Source organism: Rhinoderma darwinii, chromosome 4 (genome assembly GCF_050947455.1).
Source record: "Rhinoderma darwinii isolate aRhiDar2 chromosome 4, aRhiDar2.hap1, whole genome shotgun sequence".
Classification (NCBI taxonomy): domain Eukaryota; kingdom Metazoa; phylum Chordata; class Amphibia; order Anura; family Rhinodermatidae; genus Rhinoderma; species Rhinoderma darwinii.
In genome coordinates, this window is record NC_134690.1 from 293761953 (window position 1) to 293785220 (window position 23268).

At 43.9% G+C, this 23268-nt stretch overlaps 1 protein-coding gene across 1 annotated transcript in view; it reads right to left on the reverse strand.

The window, feature by feature from the left end:
* GALNT2 (polypeptide N-acetylgalactosaminyltransferase 2) overlaps positions 1–18783 on the reverse strand; it is a 166169-nt gene extending 147386 nt beyond the window's left edge. Inside the window, exon 1 of the mRNA XM_075862599.1 lies at positions 18508–18783. Within this exon, the coding sequence (XP_075718714.1) occupies positions 18508–18606 (99 nt within the window). The 5' untranslated portion in view covers positions 18607–18783. The remainder of the gene's footprint in view (positions 1–18507) is intronic.
* Between the last annotated feature and the right edge of the window lie 4485 nt (positions 18784–23268).

The window sequence follows — 23268 nt, forward strand, 5'->3', positions numbered from 1 at the left end:
CGGCCGGACAGGAAGATGACTACTTCCGGTCGCGGCTTCCGTCCATATGTTCAGAAGCAAGGACTAGGAGCGGAGGCAGCGGCAGTTAAGTTATGTTTGCGTATGTTCGTGTTATACTGTGTGATTACACTGTAACTAATCCTCCTACACTGTGCATTCGCTCAAAAAAATGGCAGCACACAGTGTAGGTGGTTTGAACATTCAACCCCCTCCTTTCTCCCGACACTAGCCAGGATAAAGGAGGGGGCATTGTGTGAGCACACTAGAGCATGTGTGTCTACACCAAATTTGCAGCATAAAAGCAATGAGGTTGCTTTACCACATTGCAATGCTGCAATTTTGGGAATTGCTCCCTCTAGTGACCAGCACATGGAAATGTTATAAATTAGAATCTAATTTATATTTCCTGACTTGTGAAAAAAATTAAAAGAATGAGAACCATGTGTAATCATGTATTGACTAACAGTTTAACTAAAAAAATATATATATATATATATATATATATATATATATATTTTTATTTTTATTTTTTTCTAGCGACACATTCCCTTTAAAATCAGCACATGGCTAAAACTTGAAAATGGGCCTGGTCAGGAAGTGGTTAAATACACATATCAATTAACAATAAATTAATCAGACCATAACCCCTTAATATCGAAGGTATTTTAAACCTCAGTGACCAGAGTAATTTTCACAGATGTAACGCAGTATAACTGTGTTTTATGTATCGATGTGAATTTTGCACTGTTTTCTTGGGACATGTAGTGCTTCCTTTTTGTGGTATATATGTATAGGTAACATTTTTGTTACTTTTTTTTTTTTTTTTTATAGCCGTGGAAAGACAGAAAAAAAAGGAAAATGTTTTCTCTTTTTTTCCATCATTTAAAATGTAACAGTTTGAAGATAAAAGTAATTGTATCATACAAATGTATCGAAATATATATTTTCATTTATCCTGATCATAAGGACACCTGACTTGGAGGTGTAGTTTATTTCTGGTAAAAGAAAAAATTTTAGTATAAAACACAAAAGTGCCCCTTTTTTCAATTGCGCACTAAAATGTCTTAATTTCGTCTTCTACACCATGGTAGTAATATATGGGTAATGGACTTGAAGTCCAATATATAAAATTGTGTAACACATTGTTTTTTTTACCAACTAGACACTCTAAAGTCTATTTCTAGCGGTTCAATTTCTGTTTTAACCCTTCACACTTTTTACAGAATTTGTCCAAACTTGAGCCCAAAAAAATGTAAATTGCATTTTTTTTTTTTTTTTTACAAAAGTGGCACTTTTAAGCCATTTCGAAACACCATATAACATACTGGTAAAAGTGACACCTTTCCACATTCTGCTATTTCTCCCGTGTACGGTGATACCAAATATGTGTGTCTAATCTATTATATGGACCTGTTATAGGGCATATCATAGAAGGAGTCTATTTTGGCTTTTGGAGGCCTTTTTACGCCAGAGCTGATTTTAGGGAACCACGCTATATTTGCCGTGGTACTGCAGGTCATTTTGACAAGTATAAATGTCCTGCTAATATTCATCTAGGGGTATAGTGAGTATTTTTAATAGGCGGAAAGAAATAAAAAATAAGTTTTTCCAGAAAATACAGTATTGCTGCATTTTTACAGTGAAACATCTTCCAACCTAAATGTATTTGGTCTGTTTTCGAAGAGCATTTTGGGCTTCCATATTGTATAAAAAAAAAATAAGGTGTCACTTTTACCAGTATGTTATATGGTGTTTTGAAATGGCTTAAAAAAAGTGCCACTTTTGTAAAAAAAAAAAAAAATGCAATTGCACTAAGTCACATTTTGTAACTATATACTTCTAACCCCTTAACGACCACCGTATAGTGTTTTCACGGCAGCCGTTCAGGGTAGTTCTTCTGAAGCTTCGCCTTTTCCATAGGCACTTCAGAAGTAGTATTCCTGCATCGGGCGGGGAAGTGAAGTACGGAAGGACCGTCCTGAATTGTGAAATCGGATGAATCTTTGGTAGGCTGGGTGGATAGTGACGCGATAGTAAGCATCTTTTAAATCTATCGTACACATTGATGCTTCTTTCTTTATCAGTGGAGTAATCAATCTGATAGAATCCATCTTGAACCTGCGATATTTCACCCATTTGTTAAAAAATTTTCAGGTTGATAGTCCTGTAATAACCATTTGGTTTTTTGACTAAGAAGCTTTTTGTGTAGTGGCCCTCGAATGTTACGTTGTGGGGTACAGGTGCAATCGCATTTAGTTGTAGAAGTTTCTGGAAGTCCAAGAAATTGATGTCGATTTCTTGATTGGTAAGTGGTTAATAGAAATTTCTCTGGTGAAAGGGAGGAGAAATCCATCTTGTATCCCTCCTTGATAATTTGTAGAACCCACAGGTTCTGGGTTATACTGGTCCACTCAGCATAAATGTGTAGGAGTCTTCCCCTCTCACTTCTGGCATCATTGCTTTGGGGGCTGAAATTAGTTGTTGGGATTGAGGAGATATCCCCGACCTCTTCCACCCTTAGGGTAACCCCAGCGGGCAGACTTTCCTTTACCTCTGGAGTTCGTCATAGGGGCTTCCCTTTGTTGGCAAAACTTCCGAAATTGAGGAGTCTTCTTGGGTTTTTCTTCTGGAAACCCCTTCTTCCTATCTGTTGGTTTTATAACATGTTATCTAGGAGAGGCCCAAACATTAAAGACCCTGTGAAAGGAATGGAGCAAAGCTTGTTTTTCGATTTTGTGTCTCCTGACCACATCTTGAGCCACAATACTCTTCTAGCCGCGTTTGATAAAGCCTCATTCCTGGCGGCAAATCTGACCGATTCGCCTGCTGCATCCACCAAAAACCCTGTTGCCATTTTTAGTAAGGGTAGAGATTCCAATATACCTTCTCTTGAAGTTCTCATCCTTAAATGGGCCTCGAGTTGGCTTAACCAAATAAACAAATCGATTTTGCGATAGACATGGCAGCGATAGTTGTAGAAATTAAAGTGGATGAAGATTCCCAGGCACTTTTTAACAGTGCATCTGCTTTTCGGTCCATGGGATCCTTAACGGAGAGGAATCTTCGAAGGGGATTGTGTGGTTTTTTTGGGGTTTTTTTTTTTAGCAACTCTAGTCACCGCAACGTCAACCTTTTTGAATTCTCTTGAACTTAAGTCTTTTTTCAGAATCCTCCCATTCCGCCGTAACCATTTTTATGTGACTTTCATTTACAGGGAAAACTTATGTTTTCCTTCCTGTAAAGCCCCCGAACCTTTCATCCTGGACTTTATGGGGTTAGTTTTCCTCTGGGATATCCATTGTTTCCCTGATTGCTTGGATTAAGGTATCGGACATGTCAGAAGAAAAATAAACTTTCTTCTCCTGTGTGGATGAGGTTGAAGGTAACAGTTCCTCTCCTTCTTCCAACTCACCCCCTGACAAATAATAACATTGTTCAGAGAGTCAGAACCCAGATACGGTGGGCACCATTTTTGTTCTACTTCCATCCGTGGTTTTTTTTTGCACGGGAGAGTGTGATGGAGTTTCTTGAGGAGGGGCGAGGGAGCTACGGACTGATTCACCTCCACACGAATAATAGCCCTCAATTCAGACAAACATAGGTAGTTCTTCTTTCAGTAGTTTTGCGATACAATCTTGACAACTGTTTGTGACTCACGCAATTCTTTCCCACAAATCGCACATTTTTTAACTGAATTTTTAAGGTCCGTTTGTCTCAGAGAATTCTTTATCCTAGAGAAAACAAAAATGTAGATAAAGCAAACCTTTACTTAAATACGGAGTCACCACATTACGGGTATTAGATCCAACACATACCTGTGCGGGTCCCCTTATATGCAGGCGTTTTTTTTTCAATTTCCCGCCTTCCAAGATGGCCGCGGACTAGAAGCAGCCGGAGCTACTCGCTGAGATGCGGCTATGTCATAGCCCAAGTGACGCGTCCAGTGAGAGGTCACTTCCGGCGACGCGGCCGAGGTTACTTCCGGGGCTCCAAACATATGGAGTTCCCGATCCCCGCGTGGATCGCACAGCTTTTGGCTCGAAGCAGTCCTTTGGAGTCTCAAACCTGAAGGCTACAGCAATCCAGCCTGGGATTCATAAGGTTAGCTCTCCAAACCACAGCACTAAGGGACCTTTCATGAGAGAAGTGTTAGCCTAGGGACATAGGCTGAATAGAAGGAGAAGTACACGGACTCCCCGATCTCGCCCCCAGCCTGAACATTCCAGGAGCGATCAATCTCTGACCCTGTAGGGACAGGAAGAACACTGGCAAGTGGGTGGTGGGAGGGGGCTTTTAACTGCTCTGTCTTCCTGTCCCTATAGTGGTCAAGGGGGCAACCTCCTGTGGTGCGGTCATGATTGATTTACTGGAAAAAAAAGTTATAGCTCTTTGAATGAGACAATGGAAAATCTTAAAAAATTGCTTGGTCATTAAAGGGGTTGTCCCACAAAACACATGTATCCCCTATCCACATGATTACGTGCATGCCCTGAGCGGCACTCTATTCATTTCTATGAGACATCCGGGGCCGGTGTCCGGCAGCTCCATAGAAATGAATGGAGCGACAGTCACACATGCGCACAAGCGCTCCATTCTCATGAAACACGTCGGGGGACTTTCGGTTCCCAGTTCTCCTTATCGCTGGGGGTCCCAGTGGTCAGACTGCCTGCGATCACACGTGTATCCCATACCCTGTGGCTAGGGGATACATGTGTTTTGTGGGACAACCCCTCTAAGGTTTAAAATATCTTCAGTATTAAGGGGTTAATGTCGGATTAATTTATTGTTAATTGATGAAATCTGTATTTAAAGAGGCTCTGTCACCAGATTTTGCAACCCCTATCTGCTATTGCAGCAGATAGGCGCTGCAATGTAGATTACAGTAACGTTTTTATTTTTAAAAAACGAGCATTTTTGGCCAAGTTATGACCATTTTCGTATTTATGCAAATGAGGCTTGCAAAAGTACAACTGGGCGTGTTGAAAAGTAAAAGTACAACTGGGCGTGTATTATGTGTGTTACATCTGGGCGTGTTTACTTCTTTTACTAGCTGGGCGTTCTGACGAGAAGTATCATCCACTTCTCTTCAGAACGCCCAGCTTCTGGCAGTGCAGATCTGTGACGTCACTCACAGGTCCTGCATCGTGTCGGCACCAGAGGCTACAGTTGATTCTGCAGCAGCATCAGCATTTGTAGGTAAGTAGCTACATCGACTTACCTGCAAACGCCGAAGCTGCTGCAGAATCATCTGTAGCCTCTGGTGCCGATGTGTCCTCGCTCGTCTGACACGATGCAGGACCTGTGAGTGACGACACAGCGTGATCTCTTGAGAACACGGCTGTGTCTGCACTACCAGAAGCTGGGCGTTGTGAAGAGAAGTGGATGATACTTCTATACACAATGCGCAGCTAGTAAAAGTAGTAAACACGCCCCGATGTAACGAACATAATACACGCCCAGTTGGACTTTTACTTTTCAACACGCCCAGTTGTACTTTTGCAAGCCTCATTTGCATAAATACGAAAATGGTCATAACTTGGCCAAAAATGCTCGTTTTTTAAAAATAAAAACGTTACTGTAATCTACATTGCAGCGCCGATCTGCTGCAATAGCAGATAGGGGTTGCAAAATCTGGTGACAGAGCCTCTTTAAGCACTTCCTGACCAGGCCCATTTTCAAGTTTTAGCCATGTGCCAATTTAAAAGCAAATTATTCTTCTATTACTCTTCCAACCTACATGTATTTGGTCTGGTTTTTCTCAGAACACGCTGAGCTTCCATATTGTGTAAAAAAAAAAAAAAAAATACTGCTATATTTCACTTTTGAAAAAAAATTAGAAGGGAGAAGAAGGGAAAATGGATTTTCAAAAAATATAAATTTGTCATTTTAGGTGTTTTTTTTTACATCTGGTGAATGCCACTAAGCAAACACACTTGAATACATATATGGCAATTTCTGCCGACTTTAACTATACCAAATGTGTGTGCATTTCTTACACGGGCGTAAGGTGGAGCTTACATGAATGGTGCGCAAACTGGCTTTTGGAGAGCAAAATTTCCAAAGCAATCGTTGTGCATGCGACCAGTGTCACGGGCAACGACACCATGTAATCCCAGCCTAAAACAGTACATATATATGGTCTACACATTATATATATATATATATATATAAGAAAAATAAAGAGATAGGTAGATGTACAAACAAAAGATTATTGTTATTTGTAAACAAAAACAAAAATTGCAACTTAGAGGATTATAAAATCTTTATATATCTAATACGGATATATAGTATAGTTCTAGACTGGGGCTACGCGACGACTTTGTAGTGTAGAACGTAGTGATCTTTGGCCATGCAACCTGTGTCGCAGCCAAAGTCGCCATGTAGCGCAAGCCTAAAACTATACTATATATCAATATATGAGATAGAGAGAAATAATAATTTTTATTTATATATGACACAAATAAATCTACATTTAGATAAAGATATTATAATAATAATTTATCTATTATGAATGAGATTGATAGATAAGAAAAAACCTGCATAATATCTTTATTATGGACTAGATAGGAGATAGATAGAAATGACAGATAAATATATTATTACATACTGTTCTCCCCGACAGGCTGCCAGAAGAGGGAGGAGTTGCAGCAGTGGGGTGGGGGGTACGTCACCTATGGGGAAAGTATTGTGACAACATTGTCACAATGATCACATGCCTAGGGACTATGCGGATTGGTCTAGAGACAGCTTTGGCACGGAGCTGAATGCCGCTACGGCAAACAGGATTTATCTGCAGGACGTTCTGGATCATTCCTGCAGAGTTAATTTCGGACTGCCCAGATGTTGAGGGTATGTTCACACGCTTAACCAAAAAAGTCTGAAAATACGGAGCTGTTCTCAAGGGAAAACAGCTCCTGATTTTCAGAAGTTTTTTAAGCCACTCGCGTTTTTCACGTTGTTTTTTACGGCCATTTTTGGAGCGGTTTTCAATAGAGTCTATGAAAAACAGCTCCAAAAACGTCCCAAGAAGTGACCGGCACTTCTTTTTCGCGGCCGTTTTTCAAAACGGCCGCATAATAAAACTGCCCCGTCGGAATAGAACGCCGTTTTCCCACTGAAATCAATGGGCAGTTATTTGGAGGCGTTCGGCTTCCGATTTTTTGGCGTTTTTTGGCCCAGAAATAAGCCATTTGAACATACCCTTATAGTCTATGGGCGGTCAGCAACTGGTTAAAACATGCACTGCTCACTAGTCACATTGCTTGAGAAAGGCCCCATAGAGTAGGACTGAAACATCGCATTTGGTGAATTAAACAGATCTTTTATTTTTCACAAGCATTGAAGTGCTGCCTCGTGTTCGGATTTTTGGCTATGCTACAATACTTACTACACCGGTAGTGTGTCTTTTGCAAGGATTTGCACCTTACATTATTAAAGGTGGTGCTGCTTCTTTTTACCATATTCTATCTACTTATCCATTACTGTGCAAAAGTTTTAGGCCGTTGTGGAAAAATGCTGCAGTCAGAATGCTTTCAAAAATAGAAGTATTTACAGTTTTTTTTATATCAAATAACAAAATACAAAGTTAATGCATAGGAAATAACTCCATATCAAATCCATATTTGGCGTGACTGCACTTTGCCTTCAAAACAGCATCAATTCTTCTAGGTACACTTGCAAAGTCATGGATTTTGTAGGATTATATAGTCAGGTGTATGATTACGCAATTATACCAAACAGCTGATAATGATTATAATTTTCATATGTAGGTTGAAACACAGTCATTAAATTTAACAGAAACAGCTGTGTAGGAGGATTAAAACTAAGTGGGGAACAGCCAAACTTTGCTACAAAAGGTGAGGTTGTGGAAGACCGTTTCATGTCCCAGGTCCACCACGGCAAGACTGAGCACAGCAACAAGACAAAAGGTAAGGTATACTACATCAGCAAGGTTTCTCCCAGGCAAAGATTTCAAAGCAGACTTGGGCTCCAAGATGTGTTGTTCAAGCTATTTTGAAGAAGAACAAAGAAAAGGGGAACGCTGAGGACCGTAGAAGCAGTGGTCGGCCAAGGAAACAGTACACCAGATAAAAGACACATAGTGCTTCAAAATCGGAAGATGTCCGGCAGCGCCATCAGCTCAGAACTAGGAGAAATCAGTGGGACCCTGGTACATCTACAGTTCGGAGAAGTCTAGCCAGAAGTGATTTTCATGGAAGAATTGCGGCCAAAAAGCCATACATGTTGTTTGCCGAAGGGCTGTAGAGTGGTACAATAATGGGCGTCTACAGGCAACAGTGAAGCATGGTGGAGGTTCCTTGCAAGTTTGTAGCTGCATTTCAGCAAATACAGTTGGAGATTTGGTAAGGATTAATGGTGTCCTCAATGCTGAGAAATACAGGCATATGAGGGGGTGGGGCCTACGCGCACGTAGTGAGGACGCGTGTTGTGTGAGCTCTTATTCTGGCCATCCAGCTATTTCATGGAAGCGAAACTGCCAAACGAGTATACCCGTTTCTTCCAGGTGTCCTCCTGCAAGTACCGAGTGCAGTCGTTCCCGACGAGAGATGGCAAAAGGGGCTACATGCTGTGCCATCTGCTTGCGGCCTAGTTACTATACAAGCCACACCAGAGTGGGCTGAAGGACCCTGTCTGGCAAAGCTTCACTGTACCAACTCCTAGACATCAGGTGGTGACCAGCAGGGTAGACCTCCAGAGAGGGTGACTGACATTGTGCTGTGGTGCCAATAAAGTGTCCTGTTTTTGGCGACTAGTCCCCCACTTCTTCCCAAGGCCACAAAATGGCGACCGGCGGCTCTTGTGGATGATCCACTAACTACACCTCTGTCCCCTCTTAGTATATACTCAAGGAGTATTATTTGGCATTGGAAATTCTGTCTCAGGGGCCGTGTAGGAGTTCTCTGTACAGTCTAAAATAATCTATGACACAGAGCCCTGTGCACTTCTGTCCTATATGGACAGGGCTTTCTTTATTGGATTACAAATTTGAGTACTGGCAGACATATCTGCCTACTAGTTCTTTATACTACTGCTCAGTCACGGACATTTCATCTATGGTTTCATATCATTGGATCAAAGTCTGCTAACCTGTGAACTATTCTTCTGGACTACTGACTATTTTGGCATGTCATATACTTATGTTGACTGCTCTTTTCTGCTCCTCACTGTGTGACTGGCGCAAATTTATGGGCCGTAAAACTACTTTGCCTACTCAGCAATTGGCTGCTACTTCTCTGGTAGACGGGATGAGCCAAACGGAGGGGATGGCACTGGGTACCACTACTGCATTGGGAGCCCTGGAAACAAATAAAATTAGGACTTCCATTGTGTCGTCCCAAACAGTCCTGATGGCAAAGATCGACTATTTGCAAACGGATTTAAACTGCCTCAGGCATGACATTGACAAGATAAGAGATCACACTGAGGAGGTGCCGCGCTGATTTGGAGAAATGGAGGACACCACTCATGCGACAGCAGATAATGCCCGCACTTTGCTGCAATAAGTCAAGGCTCTCTATGACCAAGCAGAGGGCACAGGGAACCGCAACATAAGAAATAATGTCCGTATTCTGGGGCTTACGGAATAGATGGACGAGGAAAACCCAGAATTCTTCATAAAACACCGGATCCATGAGAGACAGAAAGAGAGAAAAGAGGAGAAGAGAGAGATGCCATACTCTCTGCGGCTTGTAAAAAAGGGTAGGTTCATTTTAAGAAAACAAGCCTTCCCTTCTATCTGAATTACACTTCAGAAGTCCAAAAGAAACTATGTCAATTTACGCTACTTCACACTCGCTTAGGAGAAATTGGATTCAGATACGAGATGTTATATCAAACAAGGCTGAGAATACAAGATGGGGACTTATCCTGCTTTTTCACTACTCCGGGGGAAGCTTCTGACTGTCTAGATCGTCGCCAATTGTGATATACTGATGAGGATATGCAGAGGAGTCCTGTACTGCTGATGTGATACTCTAATAGCCTTCCATTGTTTTTCGCCTTACATAGTCTTTGCAGGAAAAAGAGACACCTCGTGTACTGTTGATACCTTTCCTATGCTGGCTTGGATGGCCATATTACGGAGCTTATCGCTAACAATTTCTTTATAAGTTGCTGTCTATTTCTACTCATCTCTAGTGCCTAGGGGTTTTTGCCTAACTGTATATGTTTTGATATGTCATATTGTACTTGGTTCGGGAAAATAAACTCAGACAAGTTAAGTTGTTTTTTGGCAGGGTGGGGATCGGGACGGTGTTTACACTTTTGCTTTTTGGTATGGATGTGCTCATTGCCCTAGTAACTCTTTAGCCTTCTATTCTACGGAAGTAGGTATAAAATAATTTTGGGGAATGTGCTGGGTATTAACACAAAATGAAACAGTCTTTAGTGTTTAATTTTCTAAAAGGGTACAACCCAGATATTTTTGGCAGAAGATAAAACTATGCAAGAGGGGTCTCCGTTTGGTAGATCCTTGTCCTTCCAACTAAACACTGTTCAGATAGATATGTTTTAAATCATGCTGCTATTAGGAGTTTTAATTATGTACTCCCGGAACTATATATCCCTCCTCCTTTTCAGAAAGCCATTCTGGATTAGGTAGAGGCCAAGGTAGTGCTTTTCCCGGATACTGCTTTTCTCATTTTGGGCAATTTTAATGCTACCTTGGACCATGCCATAGAAAGATTACACCCGCCTTTGACCCATAAAGCTTTGTTTCATTGAGCACAGCCTATAATCTCGCCAAACTTTGGAGGTCGTGTCACACTGAGCTTAGACGATTCTCCTGCCATTTGACCTCTATTAATTCCTTGTCTAGGATAGATCTAGGCTTTTCCAACAAACTTCTGTAGTTGAGTATCTTCCGAGAGGTATTTCTGATCACTCGCCGCTTTTGGTGCAGCTTACTCAGCAGACAGAACAACCTAAACAACACTGGTGCCTCAAAGCTATGTGGCTTGATGTGCCGCCTGTCGAGAAGAAGTGCAAATCAGAGATGGAGGCATATTGGCTGATCAATACCAGATCTTTCAATCCCTTGACTGAGTGGGACGCATTTAAGGCGGTTATGAGGGGAGTTTTAGGTTGTACCATAGCGTCATACACGGCAACTCTTAGAAAAACGCACCTGGTTAGAAGTAGAACTGTGTGAAAAGGAGCAGATGTAAATTACTGATCCTAGTGTGGATAATGAGGAAAGGTGGTTGTCAACTCAGGGATTATACATGAAACACCTCATAGAATATACTGGGGTTGTCACGATACCAGAAATTGGACTTAGATACCGATACTTCATGTAGTATTGCAATACTCAATACCAAAACTATACTTTTGCCAACACTAAAAAAAAAAAAAAGTTCTTCCATTTTCTGATGTGAGGCAAGTGGTATTATGAATTTTGAAACTCCTTGTGCCTCACATTAACTGTAATTAACCCCATCATTTTCCTCAGTCATAATGAACAACTTTGGATTAATGTGTGAGGTACACGGTGGGTTTAAATACTAATAATGTGAGGCACATGGAGGTTCATAATTCATAATACCTCGTGCCTCACCTTTAGGCTATGTTCACACGGAGTATTTTGGGGGAGGAATATCTGCCTCAAAATTCCGTTTGGAACTTTGAGGCAGATATTCCTCTCCCTGCACGCCGATTTTCGCGCCGTTTTTCGCCCGCGGCCATTGAGCGCCGCGGGCATAAAACAGCGAGATATACGCTTTCTCCTGCCTCCCATTAAAGTCAATGGGAGGTCAGAGGCGGAAGCGCCCGAAGATAGGGCATGTCGCTTCTTTTTCCCGCGAGGCAGTTTTACTGCTCGCGGGAAAAAGACGCCGACGCCTCCCATTGAAATCAATGGGAGGCGTTCTCGGGCCGTTTCTGCCGAGTTTTGCGACGCGGTTTCCGCGTCAAAAAACTCTGCAAAATACCCCATGTGAACATAGCCTAAGCGAATGAAAGCAGTTTTCATTTATTTTATAACAGCAGGAAAAAAAGTGACGCTATAAATTTATTATGGTCGTGACGATACCGAATGGGTGTATATCTTATGTATTGAGACTTATTTTAAGGTTTATTGTAAAAAATAAATGGTGTTTTTTTTATTTATTTAACATTACTTTATTCTTTTACTTTTTTAATTTAAACTTTAATGTACTGGCATGTATCTATGCCAGTACATTAGCCTGAGTGCTGATAGTACACAGGCAGTTGTTAGGACATACCTAAGTATGCCCTAAAAGGAAATATGGCCAGATAGCCATGGGGTCCTTCAATGGACCCTGGGCTGTCTGCCCATATATGGTATGTCCCTCGATCACGTCACAGGGATTCCCTATGACGCGATCCAAAGGGCATCCTCCGCTAAACATTCCAGGAACTCATTCACATATTAACCCCTTCACGACACCCGTCTTATTTATATGGCAGAGGTCGGGTGAGGGAGCATGGAGCTGGTTTACGGGCACGTTCAACCCCTTAGTCGCCACAGTCAAAGGGACTAAGCAGTTAGAAACAGGCATTGTGCCGATGGTGGTCATGGCTGTCTGGGGGCATAATGAAGGTACCCAGGTCTGCCATCTTAGTACTCCTATTAATAGGAGCATGTCAAAATGATGGGGGAGGGAGGTGTATGGAGTGGGCTCATGGGCAGAGCGTTTCTGCTGTATGTAACAGCCAATACTTCAGCGGATTTAACCCCTTAGATGCGACCTCGGCATCTAAGCCTTTAGAAACAGGGGGCATTGCATCCCAGCGCCCACGGGTTGCCGATGGTTGGCACGCCAGCCAGGTTAATGAAAGTGACCGCGGTATCTAAGTGGTTATAAACAGAAGTGCGGCCCCCTGTGACATTGCATCGCCCCCTCCCAACACTAATGTGGGGTGCCAATCGTTGGCATGGCAGCATGTGGGCCTGAAGGTCCCCAGCTCTTCCATCTTTGTACTCCGATGAAGCGGTCAGTATCACAATATACTGCAATACATTAGTATTGCAGTATATCATGCAATCGATTCAAAGATCGCTGGTTCAAGTCCTCTAAGGGGACCAATAAAAAAAAAACACAGTTCTAATGTTTTTTTAACCCACAGCGATTTTTCACATTCGTTTCTTCCTACCCACCTTCCAAAAAGGCATCAATTTTTTTATTTTTCCAGCAATATTGCAGTATACAAGTCGTAGATTTTCATGGTACCATTTAATGTAGTGGAAAACTGTATAAAAAAAATATTTGTGGGGTGAAATAGGAAAAAACTGATTTCTCAATCTTTTGGGGGTTTTCGGTTTTACCACGTTTACCGCCCGGTATTCTGCGGGTCAATACGATTACAGCGATACAAAATTAATATTTTTTTTTTATGTTTTACTACTTGCAAGGGAAAAGCTGTTAAATAAAATTTGAGCTTTGTCGCCATATTCTGAGGGCTTAGTTTCTGCGGGGCGAGCTGAAGTTTCTATTGGGGTACATGAGGCTTTTTGATCGCTTTGTATTCCATTTTGTGGGAGATGAAGTAACCAAAAAAACAGCGATTTTAGCAGTCAATTTTTTACAGCATTTACCGTGCGGACGGACTCAATAATGATATATTGTAATAGTGCAGACTTTTACGGACGCGTCGATACCAGTTTTTTTTTTTACATAAACTCTCACTTGTCCCCCTAGGTGACTTGAACCAGCGATCCAACGGGGCTTCATAGAAGTACAAAGATGGCAGACCTGGGGGCCTTAATCAGGCTTCCAGGATGCCATGCCAACCAACAGCACCACGCAGTTGTGTCGCGGGTTCCCCGTTTCTAGTTATTTAAATGCCGGCCGCAATTGACAGCGGCATTTATCTAGCTAAACTAGCGGGATCACGCTCGTTACCCTGAGGTATCGGCTGTAACACATAGCTGACACGCTCGTTCTATGGAACAGTCTTAGGGCGGATTTACACGAACGTGATATACGTCCGTGCAACGAGCGTGATTTTCGCGCGCCTCGCACGCACCTATATTAGTCTATGGGGCCGTGCAGACAGGCCGTGATTTTTACGCAGCGGGTGTCCGCTGCATAAAACTCACGACATGTCCTATATTTCTGCGTTTCTCACGCATCACGCACCCATTGAAGTCAATGGGTGCGTGAAAATCACGCGCACCACACGGAAGCACTTCCGTGATTCGCGCAACAGCAGTAAGAAGTATGATTGAAAACAGAAAAGCACCACGTGCTTTTCTGTTTACAAACATATAGTGTCATAATGATGGCGGCTGCGCGAAAATCACGCAGCCGCGCATCATATGGTGATGACACACGGTGCTGTTAAGTGCCTTTTGCACGCGCAAAACGCTGCGTTTTTTGAGCACGCAAAACGCACACGCTCGTGTAAATCCTCCCTTAGCCCGTGAGTCCACTCCATATTCTCCCCAACTGACGTGCTAGATAGAGATATATATATATATATATATATATATAGAAAAAAATAAAAATCGGAAAGGGGCATATATAGGTTAAAAAAAATTAATGTCCCCCACATAACTGGTATCGCCACGTCCATAAAGATCTAAACTATTACATTATAATATTATTTAACCCATGCGGTGAACAAAATAAACAAAATAAACAAAAAAACAAAAAAAACACAAAGAAGTGAAACATTCGAATTGCTGCTTTTTGGTCACCTCATCGCCCACAAAAAAAAAAAAAATAATAATAAAAAGTGATCAAAAAGCCCCATGTACCCCAAAACGGTACCAATAGAGACTACAGCTTTCCCCACAAAAAGAAAAAGCCCATATACCGCTCAAATTGACTGAAGAAAAAAAATAATTTTTTTTTAAAAAACCAAGGTTATGGCTCTCAGAATATGGTAACGCAAAACTATTTTTTTTTTTTTTTTTACGTTTTTTCCTTGTAAAAATAGTAAGATTTAGTAAAATAATTTTACCGCACGTGAACGCTGTAAAAATGAAACCCAACAAAAAAATAAATAAAAACATTTTCCCCATTCCACCCCACAAATAATTTTTTGCCAGTTTCCCAGCACATTATGTGGTACAATAAGTGGTGTCATGACAATGACCACTGAGTTCACAAAAAACAAGCCCTCATACGGCTATATTGATAATAAAATAAAAACATTATGACTTTCGGAAAGAAGAGAAAAAGATATCTAAAAAATGGCTGCGGCAGGAAGGGGTTAATCAAAAGTACAAGTCTATAAAGCTACTACTTGTAGAATACCAATAGTAACAATACGACGTTGTATACCTATAAGTTACAAAAATGTATGCTTTTGTAACATAGGCTTATGTTTTTTTCTAGTATACCCCTTTGGATGCGTCCACATCAGCGTGTTCTTTCCTTTGAGGGGTTCCACCTGAGGTTTCCGTCTGGGGAACCTCTCAACAGAAAGGCAAACTGAAACCTTAGCTTATAGATTCCGTCAAAAACAATGGAACCCTGTCACAAACGGAAACAATTGGCAAAGTTTCCATCATTATTGAGATCAATGGTGATGCAAACGGAAGCGAAGGTTTCAGTTTGCCTCTCTGTTAAGGGGTTCCCCCGACGGAAACCTCTGACTGAACCCATTAACGGAAGGACAACGCTGGTGTGAACAGGCGCTTTATACGTTTGTGTCCGTTCTTACTTCTAAAAACGTACATTTTTTTTTCTTCTGGAGCTAAACCAAACTTTATAGACAAGATTTCCCATATATGATGAAGAAAAAGTATACGTTTTGCATACGCAAATGTAGGGTTTAAGATTGTATACCTTGTCCATACATCGCCATTGACTTCAATACAAATAAAAACGTATACGTTTTGGAAAAGTACTGAAAAGCGTAGTAGACTACACTTTTCAGGATATGAGAAAAAAAAAAAAAAAAAAAAAAAAGAGGATAGAACGTAAGCACACAAAACAAAACGTATGCACAAACTACACTATTAGTGCATCCGTCTTGACCGTAGAAATCAAAGTACACGCTGTGGTAAACGCTTACACTGTTTCTTTCATGTAAAACCGTGCACGTCAGAAGATATGTGAACTTAGCCTTATGTGCACTTTGGTCCACGTGCAGGAGTTTCATCTATCTTTCCCTACACTTTTAGGCCTCATGCACATGACCGTAGCCATGTGCACGGCCATGATTTCCGCGTCGGCCAGCCACGGAGTGACAGCCGCGAGCCGCCCGCAAATCACGGGCTGTGTACATGGCCGTGGCCATTATTTTCAATGAGCCCGGACCGCAAATCACGGCCGTTATAAGGACTCCGGGGCCACGGACGGACCGTGGAAACCACTGTCGTGTGCATGGCCCCATAGGAATGAATGGGGCCGCAATTCTCCCGTGGATTTTCGGGGGAATTGCGGCCGCAAAAGCACGTTCGTGTGCATGAGGCCTTACTGAGGCGAAGCTAGGTTCTCCAGCTCCCGGAGATTCCGTTTTGTGGCCCCCCCAACATCTCCTTCCCCCCTCACCATGTTTGCTATCTTTACCAATCAATGAGGTGTAATGTTTTTTTTACAAAAGTGTCTTTATGTCACTCAAGCATAAAAACATTTGTAAATTTTACAAGCAATAAAGTTATATAAAAGGTAGTTACCATAATAATATATTAAAAGAAGCCCCTGACGTCACTCTAGATACATTTGGGATTGTTTGCAACCATGCCCGTGCAGCCCTGGCGCCCCTCTACCTTCCCTCCTAGTTGCGCCTGGGACACATGCCCCCCCCCTGACTTTTATAGGACTATTGACGAGTATGTGCTGGAGATCGTATACCGCAATGTATCACTAACTTGTGGTACTGTTACTTCTTCTCCTGGTCTAATTTTATTTTGAATGTATCACTTTGTCTCATTTGTCTATGGGGGTGGGGGGGATCCCCAACCACATGGATAAATTGTTAGTACGTATACCACGTTGTACTATTGCCCGCTGATCAGGGCCAGGCTAGACATCTGGTAGTTCTGTAGACATTATTATAATGACTGCCTTCACATTCAGTGTCCCGAGTAGAAGGGGAAATCAGAAGCTGTACTGTATATGGAGAACAGGGGGGGGGTGTCACTAAGGCCCCCTGCACACGGCCATGCCTGTAATGACGACCGGTGATTACAGGCACGGCCAGCCACCCGCATTTGCGGCCCGTGCTCCCATTATAAAGTATGGGAGCACGGTCCGTAAAATAGAAAAATAGATCATGCACTATTTTTTGCGGGTCGTTTCTACGGCCCGGACACCTTCCAGTAAATATACACGGGGAGGCGTCCGTGGGCAATAAAAACGAATAGGTCTGTACTTTGATCCGCAATTACAGTCCGTTATTGCGAATCAAAATTACGGCAGTGTGCATGGGGGCCTAGAGGGTTACCCAAACAACACTTTCTCAAAAGCAAAGCCCTAACACTGATCTGTTATCACCAGAGGAAGATGCGGGCAACTACGCAATACCCCTGCTGTATCTAGAACGACAGAGTCCTCATGTCAAACGTTTCCTGTATTCTGCCAACGACGCCAGAGGAGCGGCCACATGGAGAGTTTATTGCCTGGGACTGAACTCTGCCATTACCTGAATTGCTCCCATTCCTGTAGGAAATATCTCCGATAACAGAAGTGTAACCGAAGTTACTTATATCTTACACAACATGGTTCAAAAGTGGAGCTTCACTTTACTTTTCCTCTTCAGGTAAATCTAAAGAATATTCCCACAAAAATGAGACAAATCATTGGCACGTATAAGTCTTGTCGAGAGGCAAGCAGTTCTATTAACGTGAACGCCAGATCGCCATTTCGCAGTATAACATAGAAGATATACCACTCAGGAGTCTGGGAAAGCGGAGTGGCATTCTCCAGGAGACCCGTAGTGGCGCCCGATAGACCCATTGATGCCGTGCTCACATGTGCATCGGAGGCTCCGTCGCAGAGTCCGTCATATTTGCTGGACAAAATAGCGCAGCATGCAGTGCTATTTTATCAAGCAAAACGATGGAAGTTCGACATAACACATTAAAGCCAACGGGTTCAGTTTGGCGCGGTCGGAATCTCTCATTTGAAGGATCCACAGCTTTCGTTATTCTGTCCCTATGACTAGTATTACGAGCGCAGAAGTGAACAGAGCTTGACTTATAACGGGATCCGTCATTTAGAGGGAGAGAATTGCCATGCATCTGGTCTTCGACAGTGACTGAAACCTTGACAGAACACTGAATGCAAATGTGAACACGTTCCAAAAAATAAATAAATATATAAAAAAAATCCAATAAACGATGATCATTGCCTCGTCCTGACTGACCTACATGTCAGCACATGTATAGCCACACACCTATGCGCCGGCACATATACAGAGTGTATATACACATCAGTCTAGCAACAAGACACCGGGAGAAACGTCGCAGGGTCTTTCCTCCATCTTCACTCCCACAGCCTGAAATCACAAGAAGGAAGTTGCCGCTGCGCCGATCACACAAGCCACACACGCACACACGACCGTGCCCGTTACCTTCCGGTTGTTGACGGAGGAGCCGGAGTACATGTAGTAGGCAATTCCAAGCACCCACAGAAAGGCGAAGCAAAGCAGAATACGAGATTTCCTCCTCATTGTAGACGAAGTAGCGTCTTGAGGCGTTCTACGCTGGCGCACGCTTCCTCCGCCGCCCACTGAGTGCAGTATCTTCGCCTACAGCTCCTCTCCTCCTGGCACCGACTCCTTGACTGCAACAAGGCCAGCGAGCAGGAAACAGCGAGCATCACCAGGTCATGGGGCGAAGGTCGAGCTGCGTTGGCTCAGCCAATCACATATCATTGAGGGGGTTGCTGGCCGGGATGGGTTGGATTAGTAGCATCGCCATGGTTACGGTACGCCGCTGTTCTAGGGCTGTCAGTCCGTGAAAGGAAGCAGGATGACATTCTGTAGCTCGGTAAGGTACACTGCGCAGCGCTCAGTACTCTTCTGGCGGGAGATGTTCCGCATCTGACCTGCTTCCTAATCCGCCCAAACAAGAATTTATAGGGGTCATTTATCAACCTTTCTACGCCCGGTTTCTGTCATAGAAAAGTTGCAAAAGGACCCAAAGGTCGCAATTTGCACCTTGTTGCGCGACCCTCGCCGCTCTTATGGAAAGGGGCGTGGCCACAACGGCCCGACATTTTTTTTTAAAATAATTTACGCCAGTTTCGTGACAATCTGTGCCTGCTATTTCACTTTATGGGGCTCAGTAGAACCTTGTACGTTGCCCCGCCGCCCCCAAAATGGAGAGTTAAAGAAATAAAATTACCTCACCATTATACTCACCTCACCGCAGGGGTGCAAAAGTTCTTATTGCCATCATCATCCCCCCGCAAACTTCTCATGGCCGAAGGTCCACAGCTTTCAGCTGCATCGCTGGGTCTTAGTGACCCAACATACATATGGGGAAATAGCCCCAATACATATGTGTCCTCCCCAAAAAAGTAAGTGTGTGTGTGTGTGTGTGTGTGTGTGTGTGTGTGTGTGAAAATGTGAAGTTGACGGGCCGCATTACTTTCAAATTTGATACATTACAAAATCATTGTTAATTAGTTATTTGAACTACTATAACACTATATTACTATAACACTACATTACTATAACAATACTACATTACTATAATAATAGCGCTAGGTTTAAACTTACTGGAAATTTGCGAGATTTTTCCACGTGCTTATTTCAACAATAACACTTATTTTACAGTTTAAGTGTCGCTAAATGCAGTCTGGCAGCTCAGTTGGCAGACACACAAATGTCAAAATTAGGCAGCCCCTTTTTAGATCGTGCCACAGAGCCCTCTATAGATACTGCCACAGTGCCCTCTGTAGATACTGCCACAGTGCCCACTGTAGATGCTGCCACAGTGCCCTCTGTAGAAACCTCTGTAGATACCGCCACAGTGCCCTCTGTAGATGCTGCCACCGTGCCCTCTGTAGATAATGCCACAGTGCCCTCTGTAGATGTTGCCACAGTGCCCTCTGTAGATGCTGCCACAGTGCCCTCTGTAGATGCTGCCACAGTGCCCTCTGTAGATGCTGCCACAGTGCCCTCTGTAAATGCTGTCACAGTGCCCTCTGTAGATGCTGCCACAGTGCCCTCTGTAGATGCTGTCACAGTGCCCTCTGTAGATGCTGCCACAGTGCCCTCTGTAGATGCTGCCACAGTGCTCTCTGTAGATGCTGCCACAGTGCCCTCTGTAGATAATGCCACAGTGCCCTCTGTAGATAATGCCATACGCACCCCTTGTAGATAGTGCCAAAGACACCCCCAGTAGATAGCTCCATTGGGGCTCCCTCTAGGAGTGGAATCCCCACCCAGAGAGTTGCCGACGCTTTGGCCAGAGACTCCTCTGCTGGAGGAGCCCCTGATGTCACTGTTCATACACAGTGACGTGAGGGGATCCTCCTGGACCGGAATGTGATGTCAGGGGCAACCCCAGAGCCGGTGTCCCAGAGCGGAGCACTAGTATAGGCTCTACTCCGGAACTCTGGGGAAGCAGCTGACATCCGTGTCCATATATGGAGAGTGATGTCAGGGGCTTTCCCAGAACTGGAGTCCCGGAACAGAGCCACTTCTAGCACCCTGCCTGGGATTCCAGCTCTGCTCCTGACATCACTGTTCATATATGGACAGAGATGTCAGGGGCAACCCCAGAGCTGGAGTCCCGGGCAGAGCGCTAGTAGCGCTACTACTGGGACTCCAGCTGTTTTCCTGACATCACTGTCCAGTTCTGGGGAATCCTTAGACATCGCTGTCCATATGTGGACAGCGATGTCAGTGTATTCCAGAGTCCCGGAGCAGAGCGTATGCTAGCACTCTGCCCGAGACTCCACTCTGGGGATGACCCTGACAAAACTGTCCATATATGGACAGCGATGTCAGGGAATTCTACAGAGTCCCGGAGCAGAACCTATACTAGCATTCTGCCCGGGACTCAGGCTCTGGGGAAGCCCCAGACATCGCGTGTCCATTCATGGACAGCGATGTCGGGGATTTCCACAGAGTCCTGGAGCAGAGCCTATGCTAGCGCTCTGCTTGGGACTCCGCTCTGGGAAAGACCCAGATAAAACTGTCCATATATGGACAGCAATGTTGGGGATTTCCACAGAGTCCTGGAGCAGAGCCTATGCTAGCGCTCTGCTTGGGACTCCGCTCTGGGAAAGACCCAGATAAAACTGTCCATATATGGACAGCAATGTCGGGGATTTCCACAGAGTCCTGGAGCAGAGCCTATGCTAGCGCTCTGCTCGGGACTCCGCTCTGGGGAAGACCCTGACATCGCGTGTCCATTCATGGACAGCGATGTCAGGGATTTCACAGTGTACCGGAGCAGAGCCGATACTAGCGGCTCTGTCTCCCGCGGGCCGCCGATGGCCGCCTCAGGGGCCGCATGCGGGCTGCGTGCTTGAGACCCTTCTATAAACTATGGATAGGATTAGATACATTGGCCCAGCAGACAGTATCACACATGATAGGATTAGATATAAGGCCCAGCAGAGTTTCACACATGATGGGATTAGCTACAGTGGCTCAGCAGTCAGTATTACACATGATGGGATTAGACACAGTAGCTCAGCAGACAGTATCACACATGATAGGATTAGATACAGTGGCTCAGCAGTCAGTATTACACATGATGGGATTAGATACAGTAGCTCAGCAGACAGTATCACACATGATAGGATTAGATACAGTGGCTCAGCAGTCAGTATTACACATGATGGGATTAGATACAGTAGCTCAGCAGACAGTATCACACATGATAGGATTAGATACAGTGGCTCAGCAGACAGTATTACACATGATAGGATTAGATATAGGGCCCAGCTCGCTGACATTGTGGTTCCAGCGCTAGACCCAGGAAAGGTAAGGATAATAATTGTTTTGCTTCTTTATGTGTTACTAATTATTTTTGTGTATTTGTGTTATTTTACAGGTTCGATCTTGGACTACGTCGGATTCGAGGACTACTTCAATGACAGTGTTTTTTTATTCTCAATAAAATGGTTAATGTGGGTTGTGTTTTTTTATTTCAATAAAATATTTTTTCTATGTGCTTGTATTTTTTTAAACTTTATTATTACCGCCTTAGTAATGGCCGCTGGCTGATTGACAACATCCATTACTAAGGTGGGGCTTCACCCCTTCCCGCACCTTGACGTAACTGCACGTCAATGTGTGCAGTAAGGCTGGGTTCACACGTGGCGGAATTTCACTTAAATTCCGCTGCGGACACTCCGCAGCGTTAATCCGCAGCGGAGCCGTTTGTCCATTGACTTACACTTTAATTTAGCAGTGTTCGTTTAGACGAGGCGTAAAATTCCGCTGCGGAGCATAGGCTGCGGAGCGGAATTTGGTGTCCGCAGCATGCTCTGTCTGTTGCGGAGCAGTGGCGGACTCATGGCGGAATTTCTCCATTGACTTCAATGGAGATTCTAATTTCCGCAATGAAGTCCGCAGCTGTCATGCACATGTTATGTGTGCTGCGGATCCGTCTTGCTTTTTTAACTTGACATTTCTTCATTCTGGCTGGACCTATGTATTTCTAGGTCTCCAGCCAGACTGAGGAAGTCAATGGGGCTCCCGTAATGACGGGAGCGTTGCTAGGAGACGTCAGTAAATAGTCACTGTCCAGGGTGCTGAAAGAGTTAAGCGATCGGCAGTAACTGTTTCTGCACCCGGGACAGTGACTACCGATCACAATATACAGCAACCTGTAAAAAAATATAAGTTCATACTTACCGAGAACTCCCTGCTTCTGTCTCCAGTCCGGCCTCCCAGGATGACGTTTCAGTCTAAGTGACGGCTGCAGCCAATCACAGGCCAAGCACAGGCTGCAGCGGTCACATGGACTGCCGCGTCATCCAGGGAGGTCGGGCTGGATGCCGAAAGAGGGACGCGTCACCAAGACAACGGCCGGTAAGTATGAAATTTGTTTACTTTCACTAGGGAAAGTGCTGTCCCTTCTCTCTATCCTGCACTAATAGGGAGAAGGGAAGCACTTTTCCCGCAGTCCGCAGCAGCTAGTCCGCATCAATTTACTGCACATTTTGTGCAGATCCGCAGCAGAATCTGCAACGCAGATTCTGTGCGGCATTGATGCGGACAGTTGCGGAGGAAATCCGCCACGTGTGGTCATGCCCTTTAAGTTCGTGCACCTTGACGTGCAGTTACGTCTGTGCTTTGACAGTTAACCGCCGCGCGGCGCTACACCGCAGCGGCGGTTAACTGTGCAGGGCGTCTGCCCTGCATTCC